General features: G+C 39.6%; 1 protein-coding gene across 1 annotated transcript in view; it reads left to right on the forward strand.

Moving 5' to 3' along the window:
* Nucleotides 1-22,596, forward strand: part of LOC124712240 (carboxypeptidase D-like) — a 255,060-nt gene that overhangs the window by 45,780 nt on the left and 186,684 nt on the right. The window contains exon 5 of the mRNA XM_047242533.1: nt 14,109-14,351. Coding sequence (XP_047098489.1) covers nt 14,109-14,351 — 243 coding nt within the window. The remainder of the gene's footprint in view (nt 1-14,108; nt 14,352-22,596) is intronic.

Genomic DNA, 22,596 nt, shown 5'->3' on the forward strand with positions numbered 1-22,596 from the left:
AATACATATATATCTTCAACCTATATCAATCCTCCATATACTTCAACACTTCAAACCTCTCATACTCAATATACATCATTACACATAACTCCCTCAACTTAACAGCAACTTCAACTGCATATATATCTTCAACCTACATCAACTCTCCATATTCGCTGCAATAACCACATAAAAATACTACTTCAGGCTCCTTAGCCTCTCCATTCATCATATTTCACATCATTTATCCGAACAACTATCTCCTTGTGTATTTGTTTCTTTATATGTTCATCTATTTGCAAGCTGATACATTACTTCAATTTTCTTACAACAGTTTGACCTTTTCATGCCTCATAAAACAACTCTATAAGATTACCCAAATTCTTGTTTAACCAATTAGCTTACCACGACATTATGTAAACATTCGCTTTCTGATATGGTTCTCATTTTATTCCTTCTGGCATTATTAATTTTGGTTATTTGCTCACAGTAAACTGAGCTCCTTTTTTTTTTTTTAAAAAAGTTATTGATTCTCTGACAACTCACACTCTACATCAACAGCAACTACTACAAATTTACTACATGGTTCCTGACTGAATTACTTGGATGACCACTACCAATCCTAACTACTACACTAATTTTCTTAACCTAAGGATAGAGGAAGACGGTAGAGGAGTGACACTTGAAATTAGAAATAAAGTCTCACCCAGCAGGGAGTGTACCAGTCGCCACTTGGTATACCAGCAAAAGAGTTGCTAGCTCCCTACACCTTAACTTTCTTCAATTCGTACCTCTTGATCCCTTTGTCTATCACCTCTTCTCTCATAATTCCTGTCATTATCATCATCATCATCTCTCCCATGATTGTGGTGAAACTGTTGACCATTGCCATGGTTCCTGTACCTATGGCCACCACCTCTTCCTCTATAATTTGATGAATTACCAAAATGATTCCTTGGGTCATTACTTCCCCCTCAGTTTTGATCATTAGCCTGATTGTGTTCCTGTGATCGAATAGATTCCAACTGTTCCAGTATTTCCATCAAGGCCTCCCTATCTTTAATTAGGCTCCCGGATACAGTTTCCTGCATTCTCCGGCTCATTCTTCTTTTTATTGCTGATATCATTACGTCATCACTCAGGGGTTGTTCCAAGGTCTCGTTCAATTCCCACAAATGTTCGGCAAACTCTCTCAACGTTCCTCTCCATGTATTAAGTGACTTGCGGTGGAGTAGGTCCTCAATTGCTGCACACTGATGACTTTTGGACCAGTATTTCTTCAAGAATTCCTCTTCAAACTTATCATAACTAGTAGTCCCTTCCTTCTTCCTGACTCCCCAAGTGAAGGCCTCACCCTCCATTCTATCTATTGCAAATTGAATCTTGTCTGAGTCTTTAAGATGTGCTGGGAAAACTCCTTTTAACCATTTCATAAATATCATTGGGTGCAACCCTCCTTTCGGTCTAAATTTCTGCCCTGTATGATTTTGGACGTACCGATTATCACTGCTCATCAAGGTAACTACTCTACCTTCCCCAACGGTTAAAGTGGCATTGCTAATTCGCTTATCAATTTCTTCTGTCTTGCTCTCCAATTGCTGCACTCCCTGTTGTAATTGCCTGACCTCCATTGCAACCCTCTTGTTATCCTCTTCTCGTTGCACGGCTATAGCATTTCTCAGATTGACAGCCAGTTGGTTTTGCCTATCTCCTATCCCCTTAACCGCATCATTACATTGTTTCTGCATTTGCGTCACCTCGGCGATTCGATGATTGCAATTCGTTTCCACTTCGTTGATTCTTTCTCCCAATTCGGCTTTCGTTTCTTCAATATCGTCTTCCATCTTTTTTGTTAACTTTCCTTCCATCTTCTCCACGTCCCCCTGGACTTGGTCTATGCTCTTCTGTAGCTTCCTCTCTCTCTCGTCGACGTCCATCTTCAGTCGTTCTTGTAACTCCTGCACTTCCTTCTTCAGATTACATTCCATTTTCATTTGCGATGTTTTGATCTCTTGTAAACCTTTCTCTAATGATGTGTTAGTTTCTTGTAAACCTTTCTCTAATGATGCGTTAGTTTCTTGTAAACCCTTTAGTGATGCGCTATTCTCCTTTATCAAGTCTACCAACATCGACCACTTATCTGCATCCTCTGAAACTGACTTATTTCTCATCGTTTGTTCCGGTGTTTTGGGATAACTAGTTGAGTGTGCTAATGGGCTATCTAATGATACTCCATAATCACTGATTCCCGAATCTTCCTGTCCCATCCCTTTTCTTTCAACTACTGCCTCACAAACCTGCTTATCTTCAGTAGACATGTTTGTTTATTTTTAATGCACAGGTAGTAATATAGAATAACCTCTAGTAACCCAAAACACTCCTAATTACCATGAAACTAATCAAACAGTACCTGAAGTATTTTTCAATTAATCCCTAAATTGATACAATATGCAAGAGCATCGAGCACAACAACTCTCAAAACCTAGTCACTTCAAATATCAATTTCCACATACATAGTGTACATAAAATGTTTTAAATAAGATAAATCATACTATTCATAAAATCTATACACATAAAATCCCCCCAAAACAATAAGCATATCTGTATAATTATCATTTAAACAGCGCAGTATGCATAAATAAGTATGCTCAATTTCAGAGTATTTTTCGCAAACTTTTCGGAAATTACTGCAATTGGGCACTTTTCCTAACACGCAATTCAGTTTACATACGTTTATTTACCGCGAAAACTGCACATTGCAATTTAATGTTATGTCAACCAGTCGTCTCCACTCACCAACCGACGTTACCACGGGTCGCGATGTTTTGACGTTTGAAGTGGGCGTGGCGCTGTACTGCCGCTGGAACCGCGTGAGGTCTCGCTGTGGTGGGACGTCGTAGTTCTCAGCCGGCCGCTCCGTGGCGCTGCAGGCGGGCGTAGTTTGTAGTTCGGCTGCTAGATGTCGGGACGGCGCTCGGTGTAGTGCGTCTGTGCTTGAACTACTCTTTGCACAGGTAGTTGGGATGACGTGTGAAATCACCTCGCAGATCGAAACTCTTTGGCACAACTGCTACATGGGTCTGTGTGACGTCACTCAACAATTGCGTCGCCACACGAATTGTCGTCCGCATACCAGTTTATGGGTCCGCATGAAGCTGTCTGAATTTCACTATTCAAAAAACAATTTCAGTCACAATATTACTATTAAACACTTCTTTAAAGCTTTCGTGACGAATTCTTGGCCCGTTTGTCGTGACAATGTTCACACGTGTCTTTCTTTGGTGTTCACTTTTCACAGTTTTTCGCGCGGATTTACGCATTTGCACATTATAACACAGTTTATTGACACTATTATTCTCATCTAAAATGGCAAGAAAAAGTTTAGTCACAATCGTAAGGTGCTATTACTTCGTATTGTTCAAAATGCACTGTTTCTTGTCGCGATTTGAAAGTTTATGCTCTGTCTCGACCCAACATTGGAAAATTTTTTCTCACGTTAAATAAGATAATATTACCTATTGTTCTTTATGATTCGTCCGAAAATTGCACTTGTCCTTTCACGCTGAGCCAAGGGTGTAACACTCCGGTTTAATCTTCTGACTTATCCCGCTCGATCGGGATCTGATAGCAGCCCAAAACAGGTATTAATTAATGTGACCGTGTACCTAAAGGGGCTGGCAATCGGATTGGACTGCTACGGAGTTGTTACATTCCATTTTGTCCTTCTCAAATGCTGTAATAATAAAATGTCTGGTGGCAAGAAGAACGACAACACAGCTTCATTAATCAACAAACTATATTCACCACAAAAACACAAAGTAAGGAGACAGCCACTGCCTTCGTCGTACAGAATTAATAACGGCTAATCTCAGCACAGGCCCTTTCGTTATTCATTATCGTCACACGCAATTTCAATCATGTAATCCACCACTACAATCCAACACTGCAATCCAAATGATGCCGGCGCGGTAGACGCGTAATTACAATATCGGCACAAAAATGTCACTGAATCACACTAGTAATTATACTTTTTCACTTTCCCGTATATTTCTAACACAAAGGGGTTAAACCACGGCGATGGCCACTCCCTTTGTCGGTACGGTCTTTGCATTCCAGCAACAGACCTCCACCCGGCTCGGCCCGCAGCGCGTACCACACTCCTACTATCTCAACACTCGCTCTCGCCACCCGACGCACACTATCGTTTGTTTGTCCTGTCGACCTGTGCTGTCGCAAAACTTATAGTAAGGGCCTACGGACCCCTTACAGAGTGAATGACGATACAGCTACAGTAGTTTGGTTCGAGTCGTAAGCTTGGCAGTTAAGCTTTACCGGGTAGCCATTGCTATGCATATGCGTCAGGCGCTGCGTCCATATTTATACGGGTACCCTTCCTTTTTCACGTGCTTCGTCTCGTTTGAATTTATTGCTTGTTTTTCTTTGATCGGATAAGTACCGTTCTCTTTGTTATAGGTGTTTACGTCACTCTGAGCTGCAAATGCATTACTGTACTGTGTCATGCACTGCTTGTCGCATTCTGATAATGAGTGTTTACAACCTGTTGCCGCTCGCGGCATGGCTTGCTTTTGTCCTAGCTACCGGCGCTTACAACTATAAATAAAAGAGAGGAATTGTCTCATTAGTGAAACAATGGCAAGAGACTGCTATTTGTTGCTATTTACACTGCTGCTTTCTTTGATAATGATCAACAAGAACCAAATAATGGACTGTGTATGATAGATGATGTTCTGAACGAGAGTTAGGTGAAAATTTTTCTTCGTTTGAAAATCTTTGCAGGCGCCTCTTTAGTACATTACATTCTGCACAGAAATTAGAGTCATCTTAGATTTAAAAATCTAGTCAGTTGCCGTGCTTCATTTCTGACTGTATCACTATTCAGCATAAGAATAATACGAATATAAAACATGACATGATATGTATATTCTTCCGCGTTTGCTGTTGTTTCACTCTAGTTTCGTAGTTTATTAGGCAGGCAGGATTTAAATGAGATAGCAGCAAACACGAAACAATACATGGCAAAATGTTTATAGTTGTATTATTCTTATGGTGAAGAGAATACTGCATGTGATTCACAATTCATGAAAGTTCCTATTAGCAACCTTCTCTTCTGACAGGTAGGAAAAAATTCAGAACATAGAGTTGGCCATATTGACAAACATCCCAAACAGTCTTGCCAGTCAGATTTTCGTAGTACATTGAAATGCTGCTACATTCGAAGATGAACAATACGGAATTTGTAATTACTTCTTTGGATAATGTATGGAAATGAAGTGGTCGAAACTCGGGGCGGATAAAAAAGCTCGTCTTCCACCTTTCTTTTTAATTTATTTACTGACGCAGAGGTTTTGCCGCCAGTATTTATCTTTGTGCCTACAAAGCATGCCTGTGTAGCGCTACATATACTCGACGGCAAAAGTTAGTTGTAGCGGCACCTACCAACATTTTTCAGAACTACTGCTTTCTTTGCACTCGATTCTAAGCCGCAGGCGGTTTTTTGGATTACAAAAACCGGAAAAAAAGTGCGGCTTAGATTCGAGTAAATACAGTACATCCCTTGCCACTGCCATAAAGTCATATTATTGAGCAATCTTAGTGACATCAGCTAAAGAATGGTCGGACAAGGCCAGTGCCTTAGTTTGGACCTTTGCTTCAGGTGTTAATCAGATAATCATGTTCCTAATTAGCTAGTCTGCATATGAGATAGCACATTAGGGACATTCAAAATGACTTTTGCATGAGAGACCTTGTAGGTCAGCAGTCCGTGCTGTGTATGACTGCCCAAGATGCTTGTGGTGTTGGTTAAACTGCAATTGTGCTGCTGTCACATGGATGTGGTGATCAAAATACTGTGTGAGCAACTGATGAAGTTCACGAAAGTTAAGTTACTCATGGTAGATAGAGGGTTTGAAATTAAATGAAACTGTATGACCCAATTATGGATCTACAAGCCAGGAGCTGAACTCTGGAAGAGGGAATGAAACTTGAAGTGCAATCAGTATATGAGCGAGCAGAGAGTCTTGTCACTGTGCAGAAGTGAAGTCTGAGATAAAACTAGCACTCGGAATACAAAGCATGACATGAGGTGACAGACTGGTCCATGACAGTTGAAATCAGTATAAGAACAGCTGGAACAAGCCTGTAGCCGCCGACAAGTGTACATCTGAGTCAGTGGCTGTGCCCATGCCACACTTCACATTCACCTTCCATGACAGTGTTCTGTACTATTCTGCTTCGTTAACCATGCTCACCAGCATCCGTCTCATTGTCTGCTGGTGGTGATACTAGTACTAGAATATGCAAGATTTTTCAAAAGAATGTATGTATTACAAAGTATTATGTTGGTTATTATAGGAATGAATGCATTGGATGGTTTACATTTGTTGCATTAGATGTCAGTTGTCTTCCGTTTGTTCGTTATCGTCACACGTTGCAAAATGGCTACTCCAAGGCGAAAATCATTTTGTGTGCTTAAGTTTGCAAAATGTAATTTTGTGATTCAAAAGAGGTTTCAGGTAGAGGTACCAAACCAATCCTCCGAATAGATGGAACATTCATAGATGATTTCGACAATTTGTAGACACAGGATGTCTATGTAAAGGAAAGAGGCCTGACCACCCTCACATTTCCAACAAAAATGTCACATGAATTGAAACAGCTTCGCAATGTAGCCCTACAAAACCAACCTGTCATGCCAGTTGCAAGGTACAGCTGCCTATGACAATAACTTGGCATTTTTTGAGACATTGGTTTGCTATAAGTGGTACAATTTACAGCTGTTAAAAGCTCTGTGTCATGACAACAAATCCAATTGTGTGGCATTTTAAGATGAACGCTATTGACATTGATAACACTCTCACACAAAAAATTGTGTTCAGTGATGAAACAACTTTCCACTTTAGTGGGAAAGTAAACAAACACAGTGTTCGAATTTGGGGCCTACAGAACCCACATACACACACTGAACATGTACGAGACTCACTCAAAGTCAATATGTTTTGGGCGATATCCCACTCATCTATTTACAGCCCATTCTTTTTTGATGGAAACATGGTTAATGGTCAGCAGTATCTTGCTATGTTACAACACTGGTTATTTCTGAGGCTGAATGAGGACAACTTCATTTTTCAACAAGATGGGGCTCCCCTTCACAGGAGTTGCCAAGTGCATGAATCAGAATGAAACTGTGCCAAGGTGTTGGATCGATCATCAAAAAGCTGGCAACTCAGCAATTCTCAGCTGGCTTCCACAGTCCCTTAATTTGACGCCCTGTGACTTCTTCCTATGAGGTTTCATTAAGGGTAACATTTATGAACAAACACTACCACAGAACCTAGAAAAGTTGAAGAACAGGATCTCTACTGCCATAACATCAGTGATGATGGTCGTGTTTACCTGACTATGGGAGGAATTTAAGTATGAATATGATATTGTTCGTGCTTCTGATGGGGGCATAGTGATCACCTGTAATCTAAATTGAGAGATTCGTAAATGTGTGTCCCATGTTTTATACCTCCCAAAGTCCCACAGTCTGGCCACAGAGGAGCATTCCCCTCGTAACTCAGTACCATCTGGGATTGAAGCATCTGAATTACATTCTCCGTCAGGGTTTTGATTACCTCTTGTCAGGCCCTGAAATGAGAAATGTCCTACCCACTATCCTTCCCACCCCTCCTACCATGGTATTCCGCCGTCCACTGAACCTACACAATATACTCGTCCATCCTTACACAACCCCTGCATCCAATCCCTTACCTCATGGCTCATACCACTGTAATAGACCTAGATGCAAGACCTGTCCCATACATCCTCCTACCACCACCTACTCCAGTCCGGTCACTAACATTACCTATCACATCAAAGGCAGGGCTACCTGTGAAGCCAGTCATGTGATCTACAAGCTAAGCTGCAACCACTATGCTGCATTCTATGTAGCCATGACAACCAACAAGCTGTCTGTCCGCGTGAACGGCCACCGACAAACTGTGGCTAAAAAACAAGTGGACCACCCTGTAGCTGAACATGCTGCCAAACATGATACCCCTCATCTCAATGACTGCTTCACAGCCTGTGCCATATGGATCCTTCCCACCAACCACCAGCTTTTCAGAATTGCACAGGTGGGAACTTTCCCTGCAGATACATCCTATGTTCCCGTAACCCTCCTGGCCTCAGTCTTCGTTAGCCACCGTCCACACCCATCCAGCCCCCTCCCTGTTCCCATTCCAGCTCTACACAGCCATCATTTCACCACCACACCCAGTCTTTTAATTTCTTTTATTTTTATTTCTCTTCTTTCCGCTACTTACCCCTTCCCCCCCTCCACACCTTCTCTCCTACCCTCCATCTAAACTGCAACACTTCATTGTCTGCCACTCCCACCATACTGTCCGTCCCCCTCCCCACCCCAGCCTCCTCCTTACCCCCACCCAGTCGCCTCTCCCATCATGCACTGGTGCTGCTGCTCACAGTGTAGTTTCAGCTCTCTGAGACTGCCGATGTGTGTGCAAGTTGTGCTTGCGCGCACGCGCACGCGTGTGTGTGTGTGTGTGTGTGTGTTTTCTACTGCTGACAACGACCTTAATGGCCAAAAGCTATGATTGTGTGAATCTTTTTATTGTGCCTATCGCAGCTCAGCATCTCCGCTATAGGGTGAATAGCAACTTTCCTTCTCTCGTATTGTTACATTCCATCCTGGATTTTCCAATGTTATATTCTTGTTGAAACACCCTTGTACGAGGGTGTGCTGAAAAGTAGTGCTTCTGACTTTTTTATGTGAAAACTCTTAAAGCTTCCTAAATAAAACAAATATTATATAACAGTCTACATCTTTAGTCTTCATGTCCACGTATTGATTTCCCAACACAGCCACCATGTTGGCGAACACATTTTTCTCAATGAGAGAGTAGTTTGTTGCTTCCATCACCGTAGAATGTTTGGATTTGTTGATGACCACAACGTCGCCCTTGCTTGCACTGCTTCATCACTATCAAAGTGAAGTCCTCAAAAGTGTTCTTTAAGTTGTGGAAACAGATGAAAATCAGATGGGGCCAAGTTGGGACTGTATGGAGGATGATTGATGACAGTGAACACTAGATGTCGGTTTGTTTGCAGGTGTCACAGTGCTCGTGCATGGTCTAGGAATGACCAATTGTTTAGTGTAAAAACTGAATTATTACTATGTACAGACAATGGTAAACAAGCTGTTAGATAGCACAGTGACAGTGTGCATGTGGAGTATAAGAAGGTATGGAAATTTAAAAAAAATCCGAAGTTAAACCTAAAAAAATGTTATTGAGACAAATTAACTGAAAGCAACTTAGTAAGAAAATACCAGGAGTTTGCATGTCCACTAAGACACACGCAGGTAATCCCAGCACAAACATATGTACTTAAAAGTACTTCTGTTAAGCTGTACTTGCTCAAAGCCAAACTGATACAAACATAGAATAAAGGATACCATGAACTCTATTATCCAACTAATGAAGTCACCAAAGATCACAAGCAGCAAACACTATTGATGTCACCATTGAAAAAGAAACATAAAGAGGAAATCCATAAAATCATACATCGTTTTTGTTGTGAGAAGAGTCTGCATACAAAAAATGAGGAACTGCAGATCTGTCTGCAGAAACCACTTAACCATCCCAAACTCTTCAAGCAAGCATAAAGAAGTAGTGGAAGAGATTGAGAGTCATCACTAATAAATTGATACCTAAACTTTGGTGAAACCTAAATGGGTTCAAGACTTATTTGGAGGGACTAGTAGAGTTTTTCTTATTCTTGTATGATTTTGGGATGCTGTGATCCTCCAACAAAACTGGAGCTGCTGATATGAAACTTCCTGGCAGATTAAAACTTTGTGCGGACTGAGACTCGAACTTGGGACCTTTAATCTGCCAGGAAGTTGCATATCAGCACACGCTCCTCTGCAGAGTGAAAATCTTATTCTGGAAACATCCCCCAGGCTGTGGCTAAGCCATGTTTCCACAATATCCTTTCTTCCGTGAGCGCTAGTTCTGCAAGGCTTGTAGAAGAGCTTTTGTGAATTTGGAAGCTAGGAGATAAGGTACTGGTGGAACTAAAGCTGTGAGGATGGGATATGAGTCATGCTTGGGTAGCTCAGATGGTAGAGCACTTACGTGCGAAAGGCAAAGGTCCCCAGTTCGAGTCTCAGTCTGGCACACAGTTTTAATCTGCCAAGAGGTTTCATATCACCGCACACTCCACTGGAGAGTGAAGATCTCATTCTGGAATTCTGACAATGTTCTCCAAGTATCATAAACATATCAGATGCCTCTTCATTGGAACATGTGTTTCCTGAATGAATGAATAACTTAAAAACTGAAGACCCACCCATAGGACACATCCAACAATGTACCACCAAAAACCTTCCTCTTAAATGCGAGTACTAGCATTATCAGGAGTGAAAATGCAAGTAATGCTATCTAGTATCAACAGTTCCCACTCACTTATGTTGAGTAGCATATCTTTTTTTGGTGATGCATCTGAAACAATGCAAATACAAAGAAAGGTCTGTTTAGGCAAACAATTTTCAAATGTGATGGTTCTATACAAAGGCACAAATTTTTTTCCCATGTCCCTATTTAAAATTAAGAAGTTCAGAATGAGATTTTCACTCTGCAGTGGAGTGTGCGCTGATGTGAAACTTCGTGGCAGATTAAAACTGTGTGCTCGACCGAGACTCGAACTCGGGACCTTTGCCTTTCGCGGGCAAGTGCTCTACCATCTGAGCTACCGAAGCACGACTCACACCCGGTCCTCACAGCGTGCTTCGGTAGCTCAGATGGTAGAGCACTTGCCCGCGAAAGGCAAAGGTCCCGAGTTCGAGTTTCGGTCAGGCACACAGTTTTACCGTATTTACTTGAATCTAAACCGCACTCGAATCTAAGCCGCACCTGAAAGATGAGACTCGAAATAAAGGAAAAAAAAATTCCTGAATCTAAGCCGCACCTGAAATTTGAGACTCGAAATTCAAGGGGAGAGAAAAGTTTTAGGCCGCACCTCCAAATCGAAACAAAGGTGGTCTATTGTAATATGAGACACAATTTAGGTCGAATGAATGACGATACAGCTACAGTAGTTTGGTTCGAGTCGTAAGCTTAGCAGTTAAGCTTTACCAGGCAGCCATTGCTATGCGTCAGGCGCTTCGTCCGTATTTATACGGGTACCCTTCCTCTTTCATGTGCTTCGTCTGGTTTGAATCAATTGCTTATTTTGTTTTGATCTGATAAGTGCTGTCTTCTTTGTTATAGGTGTTTACGTCACTCTAAGCTGAAAATGCATTGCTGTACTGTGTCATGCATTGTTTGTCGCATTCTAATAGTGAGTGTTTACAGCCTGTTGCCGTTCACGGCATGGCTTGCATTTGTGCGCGCTACCGCCGCTTACAATTAAAAAAAAAAAAGTGAGAGGAATCTTCTCACTAGCGAAACAATGACAAGAGACTGCTATTTGCTGTTACTTACACTGCTGCTTTCTTTGATAATGATCAACAAGAACCAAATAATAGACTACGTATGATAGAACATGGTCTGAATGAGAGTTAGGCGAAAATTTTTCTCCGTTTGAAAATCTTTGCGGCCACTTCTTTAGTACATCAAATTCTGCACAGAAATTAGTCATCATCTTAGATTTAAAAATCTAGTCAGTTGCCGTACTTCGTTTCTGACTGTATCACTATTAGGCATAAGAATAATACGATTATAAACATGACATGATACGTATATTCTTCCGCGTTTGCTGTTGTCTCACTCTAGTTTCGTAGTTTATTAGGCTGACAGGATTTAAATGAGATAGCAGCAAACACGAAAGAATACATGAAAAAAATGTTTATATTCGTATTATTCTTATGGTAAAGAGAATACTGCATGTGATTCACATTTCATCAGGTTCCTATTAGCAACCATCTCTTCTCACAGGTAGGAAAAAATTCAGAACATAGAGTTGGCCATATTGACAAACATCCCAAACAGTCTCGCCAGTCGGATTTTCGTAGTACATCGAAATTCCGCTACATTCGAAGATGAAAAATACGGAATTTGTATTTACTTCGTTGGATAATGTACGAAAATGCAGTGGTCGAAACTCGGGGCGGAGAAAAAAAAAGCTCGTCTTCCACCCGTTTTTTTTTATTTACTGACGCAGAGGTTTTGCCGCCAGTATTTATCTTTGTGCCTACAAAGCATGCCTGTGTAGCGCTACGTATATTCGATGGCAGAAGTTAGTTGTGGTGGCACCTAGCAACATTTTTCAAAACTTCCGCTTGTTTTGCACTCGATTCTAAGCCGCAGGCGGTTTTTTGGATTACAAAAACCGGAAAAGAAGTGCGGCTTAGATTCGGAGTAAATACGGTAATCTGCCAGGAAGTTTCATATCAGCGCACACTCTGCTGCAGAGTGAAAATCTCATTCTGGAAACGTCCCCCAGGCTGTGGCTAAGCCATGTCTCCGCAGTATTCTTTCTTTCAGGAGTGCTAGTTCTGCTAGGTTCGCAGGAGAGCTTCTGTAAAGTTTGGAAGGTAGGAGACGAGATACTGGCAGAAGTAAAGCTGTGAGGACCAGGTGTGAGTCGTGCTTCGGTAGCTCAGATGGTAGAGTACTTGCCCACGAAAGGCAAAGATCCCGAGTTCGAGTCTCGGTCGGGCACACAGTTTTAATCTGCCAGGAAGTTTCATAAGAAGTTCAGTTTGTTTCCTCCATTCTCCAATGATTCAGGCAATGTGAGGTTCGCTATTCTATTTACAGTTTGCCTAAAATGCATTTTGCACTCACTCAACCCCCACTCCCCTCCCAAGAAAAAAAATTGGACTATTTCCAATATGAAAAGCAGAAATAAAAAAGAAAAACAAAAGCTACTGCTCTTTTAATTATACTAATTAGCTGTTATTTTTATCTAATATGTCAAATTTAGTGTTTGTTTAACAGTACACAAAATGGTATCAGCTGTTTATACACCAGCAAAGTTATAGCCTGTGTAATTTGAACACTAGTGTTAACTGGAATTTACATCCTAGATTATTCAATTGTAGTAGGCATGACTAATGCTTGTTTGGAATGTGTGGGAATTTTGAATTTCTTGACTGATGTCTGCCAGAAACCTGTTAAATTCTTTAGCACCAGTATATAAAATTTCTTTCTGAATCCTAGACTGTGGTGTGTACTGTATTTGGAAATTATTTTTACTGCTAATAATGTTGTTGTGAAGTTGACAGTTCATTCTACATTCACTCACGTTACTAACCACGAGTACCATTAGGCAGTAAACACGTCAGTGTAAGAATCTCTAGATTCATGTAGGGGCTTCTACAATGTGTTAGGATATAAAATATACACACTGACCAAATTACACGCTGAAGTAGAATAAATACTTTTTTGTCCTTTGCTGCATTGCTCCAGATTATACCATAGGACATGACTTAGTAGGGTATGCTTCTATGCTAGCAATCCTGTCTGCAATTCAGCACACTGAAAGAGGTTTCTAAGTGCAAAGTAGATAGATTTGAGCTTAATCCATAAAAATTTCACAGGTTGTGTTTCATTTACATTGCTCTTTGGTGCCTGTAATTTATTGTTATTTGTCTTAAGTTGCATAGTATGAGTTTTTGTGAGGTTGAGGGTAAGCTGTTTGCAGAGAACAAGTTGTAATTATGGTATACTATTCTGTATTTGTGTCTGTCATGGATGTGTTTCCTTCACTTGTGTCATCCACAAACATAACAGCTTTTGACATGTCCCCTTTGTGTCTTGTAACTCATTTATATGTATCTAGAACAGGAGTGTGGTAAGAACTCAGCATTGCAGACCACCATATTTAATGTTTCCCCATTCTAAATTTAGTTTTATTCTTTTGATATCATTTATTATAGTCAACCTCCGAAGATAACAGATGGTGTTAGTTCTCTATTAACAGAAAAACTATTAGATACAGAAACACAGTTTACATAATGTAGAATGAAGTGGTATTTTAATATTAACCAGAATATCAAATGAAGTACTTATTTCAAAGTTTTGATTCCAGCCATCATGGTAAATCTAATACTGATGCCTAAGGCCTTTATTTTATTTTTATTGATCCTATTATTGTTACAGGACTTGTTTTGAATGACCATGGCGATCCCATTGAGGCTGCACGAGTTTCAGTAGAAGGTATAGCGCATGACATAGTGACAAGTAAACATGGTGAGTTCTGGCGGTTACTGTTACCTGGCACATATACTGTAAATGTATCATCCCCGGGCTACACTTCATCTCAAAGGCAGAGTGTAGTTGTTCCGGAGAATGGAACAGTAATCATGAACTTCACCCTGCAGCGTTTACCTCGTAATGCTTCTGGTAAGTGAAGTTATAACCATTATATTTGAAGTGATACAGGTATTTGTTATTTACGAAGTGTCTGTTGCGTTTGCGTATATCTACCATAGGATTGAACACTAATGTTCTCCATTCCATTGTATTGCATTTTGTTTCTAATAACCTTATTCATTGTTCTGGAAAATTTTAATCTCAGCCAAACTATTTGCCAGAATTTGATTTTTCTGTTTTCTTCTGTAGTCTTTTACTTTGAAAAATTCACTTCCATCACTAGATCTTATGCTTATGATAAGAGATTGAGAGATATGTGAAACTATTTGTGAAGATGGGTTTCATTAGATGTTTAAATATGAAATTTGGGCTTGTCTGTGTCATTTTATTGAAGGACATGATTTGTTAAACCGTTAGGAGAAAATGTGTGTAACAGCCAATAAATCTGTGACAGAGCAAGCTGTTTTAGACAATTATACAGTGAAAGGAAATTATTTTATGACATCTGTTTGAAGAGTACATAAACAAAAAAAACCAAGGGAATATTTTAGGCTGTTTTGATTAAAAACTAAAAGACAAAGAAAAATACTTGATTTGAGAGCTTGTGATTAAAACAGTTTATTGTGGTGGTGGTGGTGACTGTGATTCTAATCATTTTAGTTGCTGTTAATATGAGGATTACCTTTAACTTCATTTGAGCTTTAATTTTTAACAGTTCATTTCTGATTTTAGATTTAGTTTCTTATTGACTGTATACTCTCTGAACTTCATGTTTTACAATTTTTTTCATGGGTGTTTTTTTAACATGGTAATTGGTCACTGTGTAGAGTTCCACCAACGTATGATTTTGTTCTTAGTGGCAGTGATTTCTCTTGTTGTTATGTCCTACTGTTGTATCTTGCATTATTCAACCACATAGATCTTACATTTACTGACATTACAAACTTCTCTCTTAGTTTACAGACAAGTTGCAGGTGGATATTGTATATACTCTTTAACAATATGAGTATTGCTCTCAAATGACAGCTACTTTGTATTGATGACAACCAGGATATATGTGAAAGATAGCTTTGTATTATGGACTCAGCATAAATCCTAAGTAGTATCACTCTTTGCACAAACAGCAAGCAAAATGGCGCCGTAGTTTCACTAGACTCAGATTTGGGACCATGGTGGCTGAAATCCCCATCTGGCCAACCAGGCTTAGATTTTCCATAGTTCCTGTAAATCACATAAGACGAATGTCTGGATGGTTCCATTGAAAGGCCATGACCAGTTTCCTTCCTTATCGTTATCCAATCTGCGCTTGCGAGCCCTCGCTAATGATCTCCTCATTGTCAGGACTTTAAACCTTAATCTTTCCTTTCCCTTCCTTTGTCTGCACAAACTTTTTGTGTATGAATCTTGTATAATAGCTGCACATGACACTTAATACTTGCATGCACTGCACACATCTTAGCTATCTCATCTGGTAAGCAATGTCCATTAAATGTAGCCATAGGGAAAATTTGACAGCTTTTAAGTCTGAGGATAAAGGTGGGAACTCAGCAGTATTTCATTGACTTATCAATAATTTATAAATTCATTCTGACATATTCTTATGTCTCAATTGTAGACTAATGGAGTGCCGTCTTGTTGTAGATAAGCACTCCGTATCATACAAATATAAACATGCTTTATTTAGCAGGTATATTCATCATCCATGTCATATCAATATAGAGAAAACAGGTTATTAGCTAGTCAACCAACCAAGTTTTTGGACAGTAAATTGCATCATACATTGATATTTCACTAAAATGACAGCTTCCAAACAAACGAGAAGAATTTTCTGAGGTGTACCACTTGCAGGCATGACTTTTCAGATTATCATTCAATCTGAATTGTATACTTCACAAAAGCAAACCACCTCCTCTACAAAGGGCTTGTTTCAAAGTATTCACAATTTTAAACTTACTTACCCATGTCATTCTAATTCATTTTGTCCACCAGTTTTGAATATACATCTTCCACTTTTAATGTTACAAAATTTCTTATAAAGCTTAAACTGCTTTTGCTGGGACATTGCCCCCTACGAATTTTTGTTGTAAATGTGTAGATTGCTATAAAATTTACACTACAGAAGCTAGATTTAGTGTTACATGTTCTCACCAAATCATTCTTTGTGAACATTTCCACATAAAATTTCAAACTTATTCTTAATACTGAGCAACTGGATCTGTTAGTGACACTATATCAAACTCACTTAAGACTTGGCAAAATAATAGTAAAAGTATGAATAAAATATATATGACATATATGACTGTAACCTCCAATATGCATTCTTAGGTGTTTTGCTGTCAAGCAACTGCCTGCAAACTTAGAAGCTGTTCCTTTCTTCATCTGCAAACATGCACAGTAGACACCACTTTTCAGTACACCAGAGTTATGAGTGTGGTTTAATGCACTGAACTGTGTATGGCATGTGCCTTCTTCAGTTCATGTTAGTAGGGACACTATTTGCCACTGGAGAATGAACTGCTTCTAAACTGGCCAGCAGGTTTATGACATAATTACAGGGAAGAATGCATGCTGTGTGCTTCAGAAACATTTATTATTATTATTATTATTATTATTATTATTATTATTATTATTAAAGTGGAGGAAGTTTTACTATTTAGGAAGCACAGGTTCTTATAGTAGTAGGTGCATTCCATTAGAAAGTAGATGGTCGATGTTGTCGTTATCATCTTTATTCTGAAGATTGGTTTGATGCAGCTCCCCACACTACTCTCCTGTGCAGTCCTCTTCATCTCTGCAGGAAACAGATAATTTTTTGCTAAACTGATATTCCAGTACAAGAGAATTCTCTTAATAAGCTAATATGCGTGTATCAATATAGGAACGGGATTTGCTAAATTTTTTGTCCCGAGCACTCTGCTCTATGAAAATGAGAGCTGCACAGTGAGTAAAAAGAAAGATGAATTGGAGCTATAAGCAACAGAAATCTTGAAGCCAAGAGATAAACGGCATTAGGAGTCATAAATTAAGTTTATTTATTTATGTAGTGTTCAGTACTACACATGAAATACCGTCAAGAACACACAAAAAATACGTAAAGAGTTACAAATACAGGTAACATTTAAAACTTTTATATTCTAATGTCCAGTTTCCTTAGTCATGGCTTGATGCTGTGGCCATGAAAAAAGTCATTCGGGTCAACAAGGTAGTCTCTCAGTTTATGGTCCTCGAGGTTCGCAGCTCATGGTCTAGTGGCTAGCATTGTTACCTCTGGATCATGGAGTCCTGGGTTCGTTTCCCAGCTGGGTTGAGGAGTTTCTCTGCCCGGGGACTTGGTGTTTGTGTTGTCCTCACCATTTCATCGTCATCCTCATCATTCATGACAGTGGCTAGATTGGACTGTGAAAAAATTGGGACTTTGTACGGGCGCTGGTGACCATGCAGTTGAGCATCCCACAAACCAAACGTCATCATCACGCTCCTTGACAATGTGCTGGATGGTCTCGTTTGGTGTTCCATAGTCACAGCTTGGGGTGGGCTACTTACCCCGTTTGCGCAGGTTGTCTACACACTCCGTGTGCTTTTTGGATGTGATTTATATTCTTCCTCTGATGCTGTGGGAGTTCAAAGCTCTTGAATCTCTGTAGAGGGTCAATAAGATATCACACTTCAGGTGGTGTATTTGTAGTCCAGATATCATGCCAGTGGTGAATTGCTATCAGCAAGCTGCTGGGCCAGTTGCAGAGGCGTGTTTCTGGACTGAAGTCAGTTTGTTCTCAAATTAGGAATATCTTCATGGATGGGGGGAAGTTGAAGATTATTCTTTATTTTGCTTCTTGTCTTCTTAACAGAGGAGGAGCTATGTAGCTGAGTGTTGGAAGCCAGCGCAAGGGAGTAGTTCTTATACAGCCAGAAATAATTCCCATGATTGTATTGAGCTGAGCGTCTATTTTATTTACGTGAGGAATGTTCACCGGCCACTGTGGCTGAGCGGCTCTAGGCACTTCACTCCAGAAACACGAGGCTGCTACAGTCGCAGGTTCGAATCCTGCTTCGGGCATGGATGTGTGTGAGGTCCTTAGGTTGGTTAGGTTTACGTAGTTCTAAGTCTAGGGGACTGCTGGCCTCAGATGTTAAGTTCCATAGTGCTTAGAGCCATTTGAATCATTTTGAGGAATGTTCAGCCGTACCAGAGAACGATATTCAGCCTTAGATAACATTAAACTGAGCACCAAAGTTCGAAGTGTACGTACTGTTGCCCCCCAGCTAGTACTGCAGAGTTTCTGGATAAGGCTGTTTTGTGTTCTTAACTTCCTAAAAGTTTCTTCTAGATGCTTCCTGAAAGACAGTGTGCTATCAAGAGTCATTCCAAGATAATTTGGGTGACTCTGGAATGGAAGCACGGTGTTATTAATGTGGACCTCCAGTTTATAACTTTCTGCATTGTTGTTTGTGTGGAAACTGCTGACTTTGGTGAAATATTTAAGGTTTTTTTTTTGCTGTCAATTAGAGTGCATTCTGCACTTCTGAACTCATTGTACTGAACTGCATATCTGAACTTCATTGTACTGGTTTTGAGTATATCATAAATATAAAGGTTTTGAAGTACAGGAGATAATACTGACCCCTGAGATATTCTATTATTTAATTTCCCTTCTTTGCTTCTGAGATTAATTACCCTGCACTGCCTGTAAGTACCTGTCTGAGAGCTAGTCTCAATATGGTTTGGTAGGAGAATCAGCTTATATAAGAACTAATGAAAAAGAGCAACACCTCAAGGAAATAGAAACTAAGAAGATTAAACTTCTTGGTCACATAATGATACATAACTTATGGATCATAAATGTTTTGAAGACAAAATACTAGGTAAAAAAGGCTCAGCTAGAACCAGGAAACAACTTTTCAAATCCTTGAAGACAACACTTGAAAAACTTTAACTCCATAATAAACCCTAAAGGTTACTTTTTGCTGACCAGGCACCATATTATCTGCCAACAGCATTGTAAGGTGCCATATGGAGGGCATGTGGTCAACACACTGCTCTCCAACTCATCATCAGCTTTCCAACCTTGGTTCAGCTATTTTCCATTTGCATAGCCTTTGCTTGGCCTTAGAGGGCTGAATGCATCATGTTTCAGTCCTTCTACCAAGAACAAAACTCTTTCAGTCCTGGGAATCAAATGCCTTTCTTCCCCACAAAATGACCACTCACGTGTAGAGGGATGATGGCATTGTGATACCAAAGCTAAAAATGAAAAGTGAAGCAGGAACCCAAACTAAGTTGCTGCAGCAACAAGGCTCAGCTTTTGTTGTTATCATTATAAATGTTTACCATAAATTGACACCATGAATCTCAGTAGCACATCCTTTGCAGTATCTTTTGGCTTAAAAGTTCTGCCTGATGAGAGACAAGTGAATGGTATTGTAAGAGATGATAGTAATATTAAGTACAAGTGTTAATGTCAATTTTTTTCCAGAAACCGTTGTGTGTTATTTTGCTATAGATTTTTTAAGTCTTAAATGTGAGGGATATTTATAGCACTTTATTACTTCTTTTTATCTTCAGTAGTGTAATAGAGGCACAGTCATGACACTTAGCTCAATATGATGAATTGCAGATGTTGCCTCGAGTGGAATGAGTATGGGTGCTTTGGCGGTGCTTGTGGGCCTATCATTGGCATTCGCAGCTGCAGCTGACAACTTGCAAGCATCGTGAAATACTAACCATCCTATCAACTGCTTAGATGCTTTGCTCATTAAGAAAGATGTATGTGCAGCTGCCACTGACTTTAAGACTACCTGTCCAGATTCTTCCTTTTTATGAAGCTATATTTTTGGAGTAATAATATTGAGTAGGCTATAAGGCGTATATGAAATTTTTGTGTGACACATATTTGCCATATTGATTTTTATCGAGAGGGGGGTGGGAGTATTGCTAAATAATGACTGAAGGGCACAAATTTGTAAAAACTGGGGTGTGTTTACTTTGAGTGATTTATGAGTACAAAATAATGGCTGATGTTCAGTTTGCTTTTTGAGAAAAATGTCCAAGAACTGAAATAACACTAATGATAGAGGCATTATTTTACATTGGGCTATTTTATTGTCATATACATTAAATGGGTAAAAATATTAGTGTCTCAGTCAGAAACAAATCCTGTTTGGCATACTTTATAGTACAAATCTTAAGAGTGATATCATCCACTGCATATACTATTCTTAGAAAAAGGACAAATAAAAATGCTGGTTAATAAGGTCACCATATCCACTGAGGTGACAAAACTCATGGGGCACCCCCCAGTATTGTGTCAGACCTCATTTTGCCCAATGTAGTACTGCAACTTGACGTGGCACAGACTCAAAAGTCACTGGAAGTCCCCTGTCAAAATATTGAGTCACACTGCCCCTATAGCTGTCCATAATAGCGAAAGTCTTGCTGGTGGAGGATTTTGTGCATGAACTGACCTTTCAATCATGTCCCATAAATGTTCGATGGGATTAATGTTGGACGATCTGAGTAGCCATATCATTTGTGTGAATTATCTGGAATGTTCTTTGAACCAGTTGTGAACAGTTGTGGCCCAGTGACATGGTGCATTGTCATCCATAAAAATTCCATCATTGTTTGGGAACATAAAGTCCATGAATGGCTGCAAGTGGTCTCCAAGTGGCCAAACATAACCATTTCTAGTCAGTGATTAGCTCAGTTGGACCAGAGGACCTAGTCCATTCCGTGTAAACACGTGCATCATCATTATGGGGCTTCCATCAGCTTGCAAAGTGTCTTGTTGACACCTTGGCTCCATGACTTCATGAGGTCTGCACCAAACTCGAACCCTACCATCAGCTCTTATCAATTTAAATTGAGATTCATCTGACCAGGTGTTGGTTTTCCAGTCATTGACAGTCCAACCAATATTGTTACAAGCTATAGGCAAAGCAAAAGCACTCGCGTTGCTCTGCTGTCATAATTCATTAACATCAAATTTTGCCGCTCTGTCCTAATGGATATGTTCATCGTACATTTCAGATTCCTGCAATTATTTCACATATTGTTACTTTTCTGTTAGCACTGATAACTGTAAGCAAACACAACTGCTCTCGGTCATTAAGTGAAGGCCGTTGGCAACTGCATTGTATGTGGTGAGAAGCAATGCCTTAAAATTGGTATTCTCAGCACATTCTTGACTCTGTGAGAGTCTGAAACGGAATGTCCCATGCATCTAGCTCCAACTACCATTCTGCGTTCAGCATCTGTTCATTGCTGTTGAGTATATATAAGCTATCTCATGACTTTTGTCACCTCAGTGTAATTTTCTCTTTCTCATTTTAATTTTATGACTGACTTACCTGAAATCCATATTGAATAATGTGGTCTTTTGTCTGCACCACCTTTTGTGTGTGCTGTTTAGTGTTTGCATGCACAGTAACTGGTGTACTGTGTTATTAAAAGGAATATTATGTGATGAGCTGTTTGTAAAAACTGTGTTTAACTGCCAGGAATTTCCCATATAAGCATGGAAATTTAAAAAAAAATTACTTGTAAGTTAAAAAATTAGCCCATAACAATTGTGAAATGCATGTCTTTTGCACGTTGCAGCCTATTCTTCCCTTGCATCTATTCATAAGTCATTACAAATGTACTGCAGTTATAAGTTTTATACTTGTGATGCATGAAGGGAATTGCTAAAATTGTCTTTACTAGCAGTATCGTCAACTCTGCAATAATGTGTCTTGAATGGTTATATATTTTGTACTATTAACGAAATTTAAACGCATAACAGTTTTGTGTGTGTGTGTGTGTGTGTGTGTGTGTGTGTGTGTGTGTGTGTGTGTGTGTGTGTGTGTGTGCGCAGTGCAAATATTCCATTTTCCTCACTTTACTGATTATTATTGTCTTGCATGCTGAGTGCAAGCACCCTATAAAGGGAGAATAGAGATTGTACACTTTTTGTGTGTGTCAAAAAATAATTGTGCATTTGTTGCTCTGATAAAATCGTTTTCTCGTATAAATATAATATTTTACATATACTGCAATCAGTATTGATTAAAGATAGCAACTTGTTGGAAGAGAACAGTTGTGACATACTGGACATATGTCATCATAGTACTTAATATAAAAAATTCATTGAAAATTCCATAACAGTTTTTTTCGCAAGCTGTGACATGGTTGCAAACAGGACAGTAATATCCAGCAAGTGACATCTTAAAACAATAAAATAGGCCATAATGAAGAGTATTTCTAACATAGATGTGGAAAACATGTGCCTAAAATATG

The sequence above is a fragment of the Schistocerca piceifrons genome, chromosome 8 (assembly GCF_021461385.2).
Source record: "Schistocerca piceifrons isolate TAMUIC-IGC-003096 chromosome 8, iqSchPice1.1, whole genome shotgun sequence".
Taxonomy (NCBI): Eukaryota; Metazoa; Arthropoda; class Insecta; order Orthoptera; family Acrididae; genus Schistocerca; species Schistocerca piceifrons.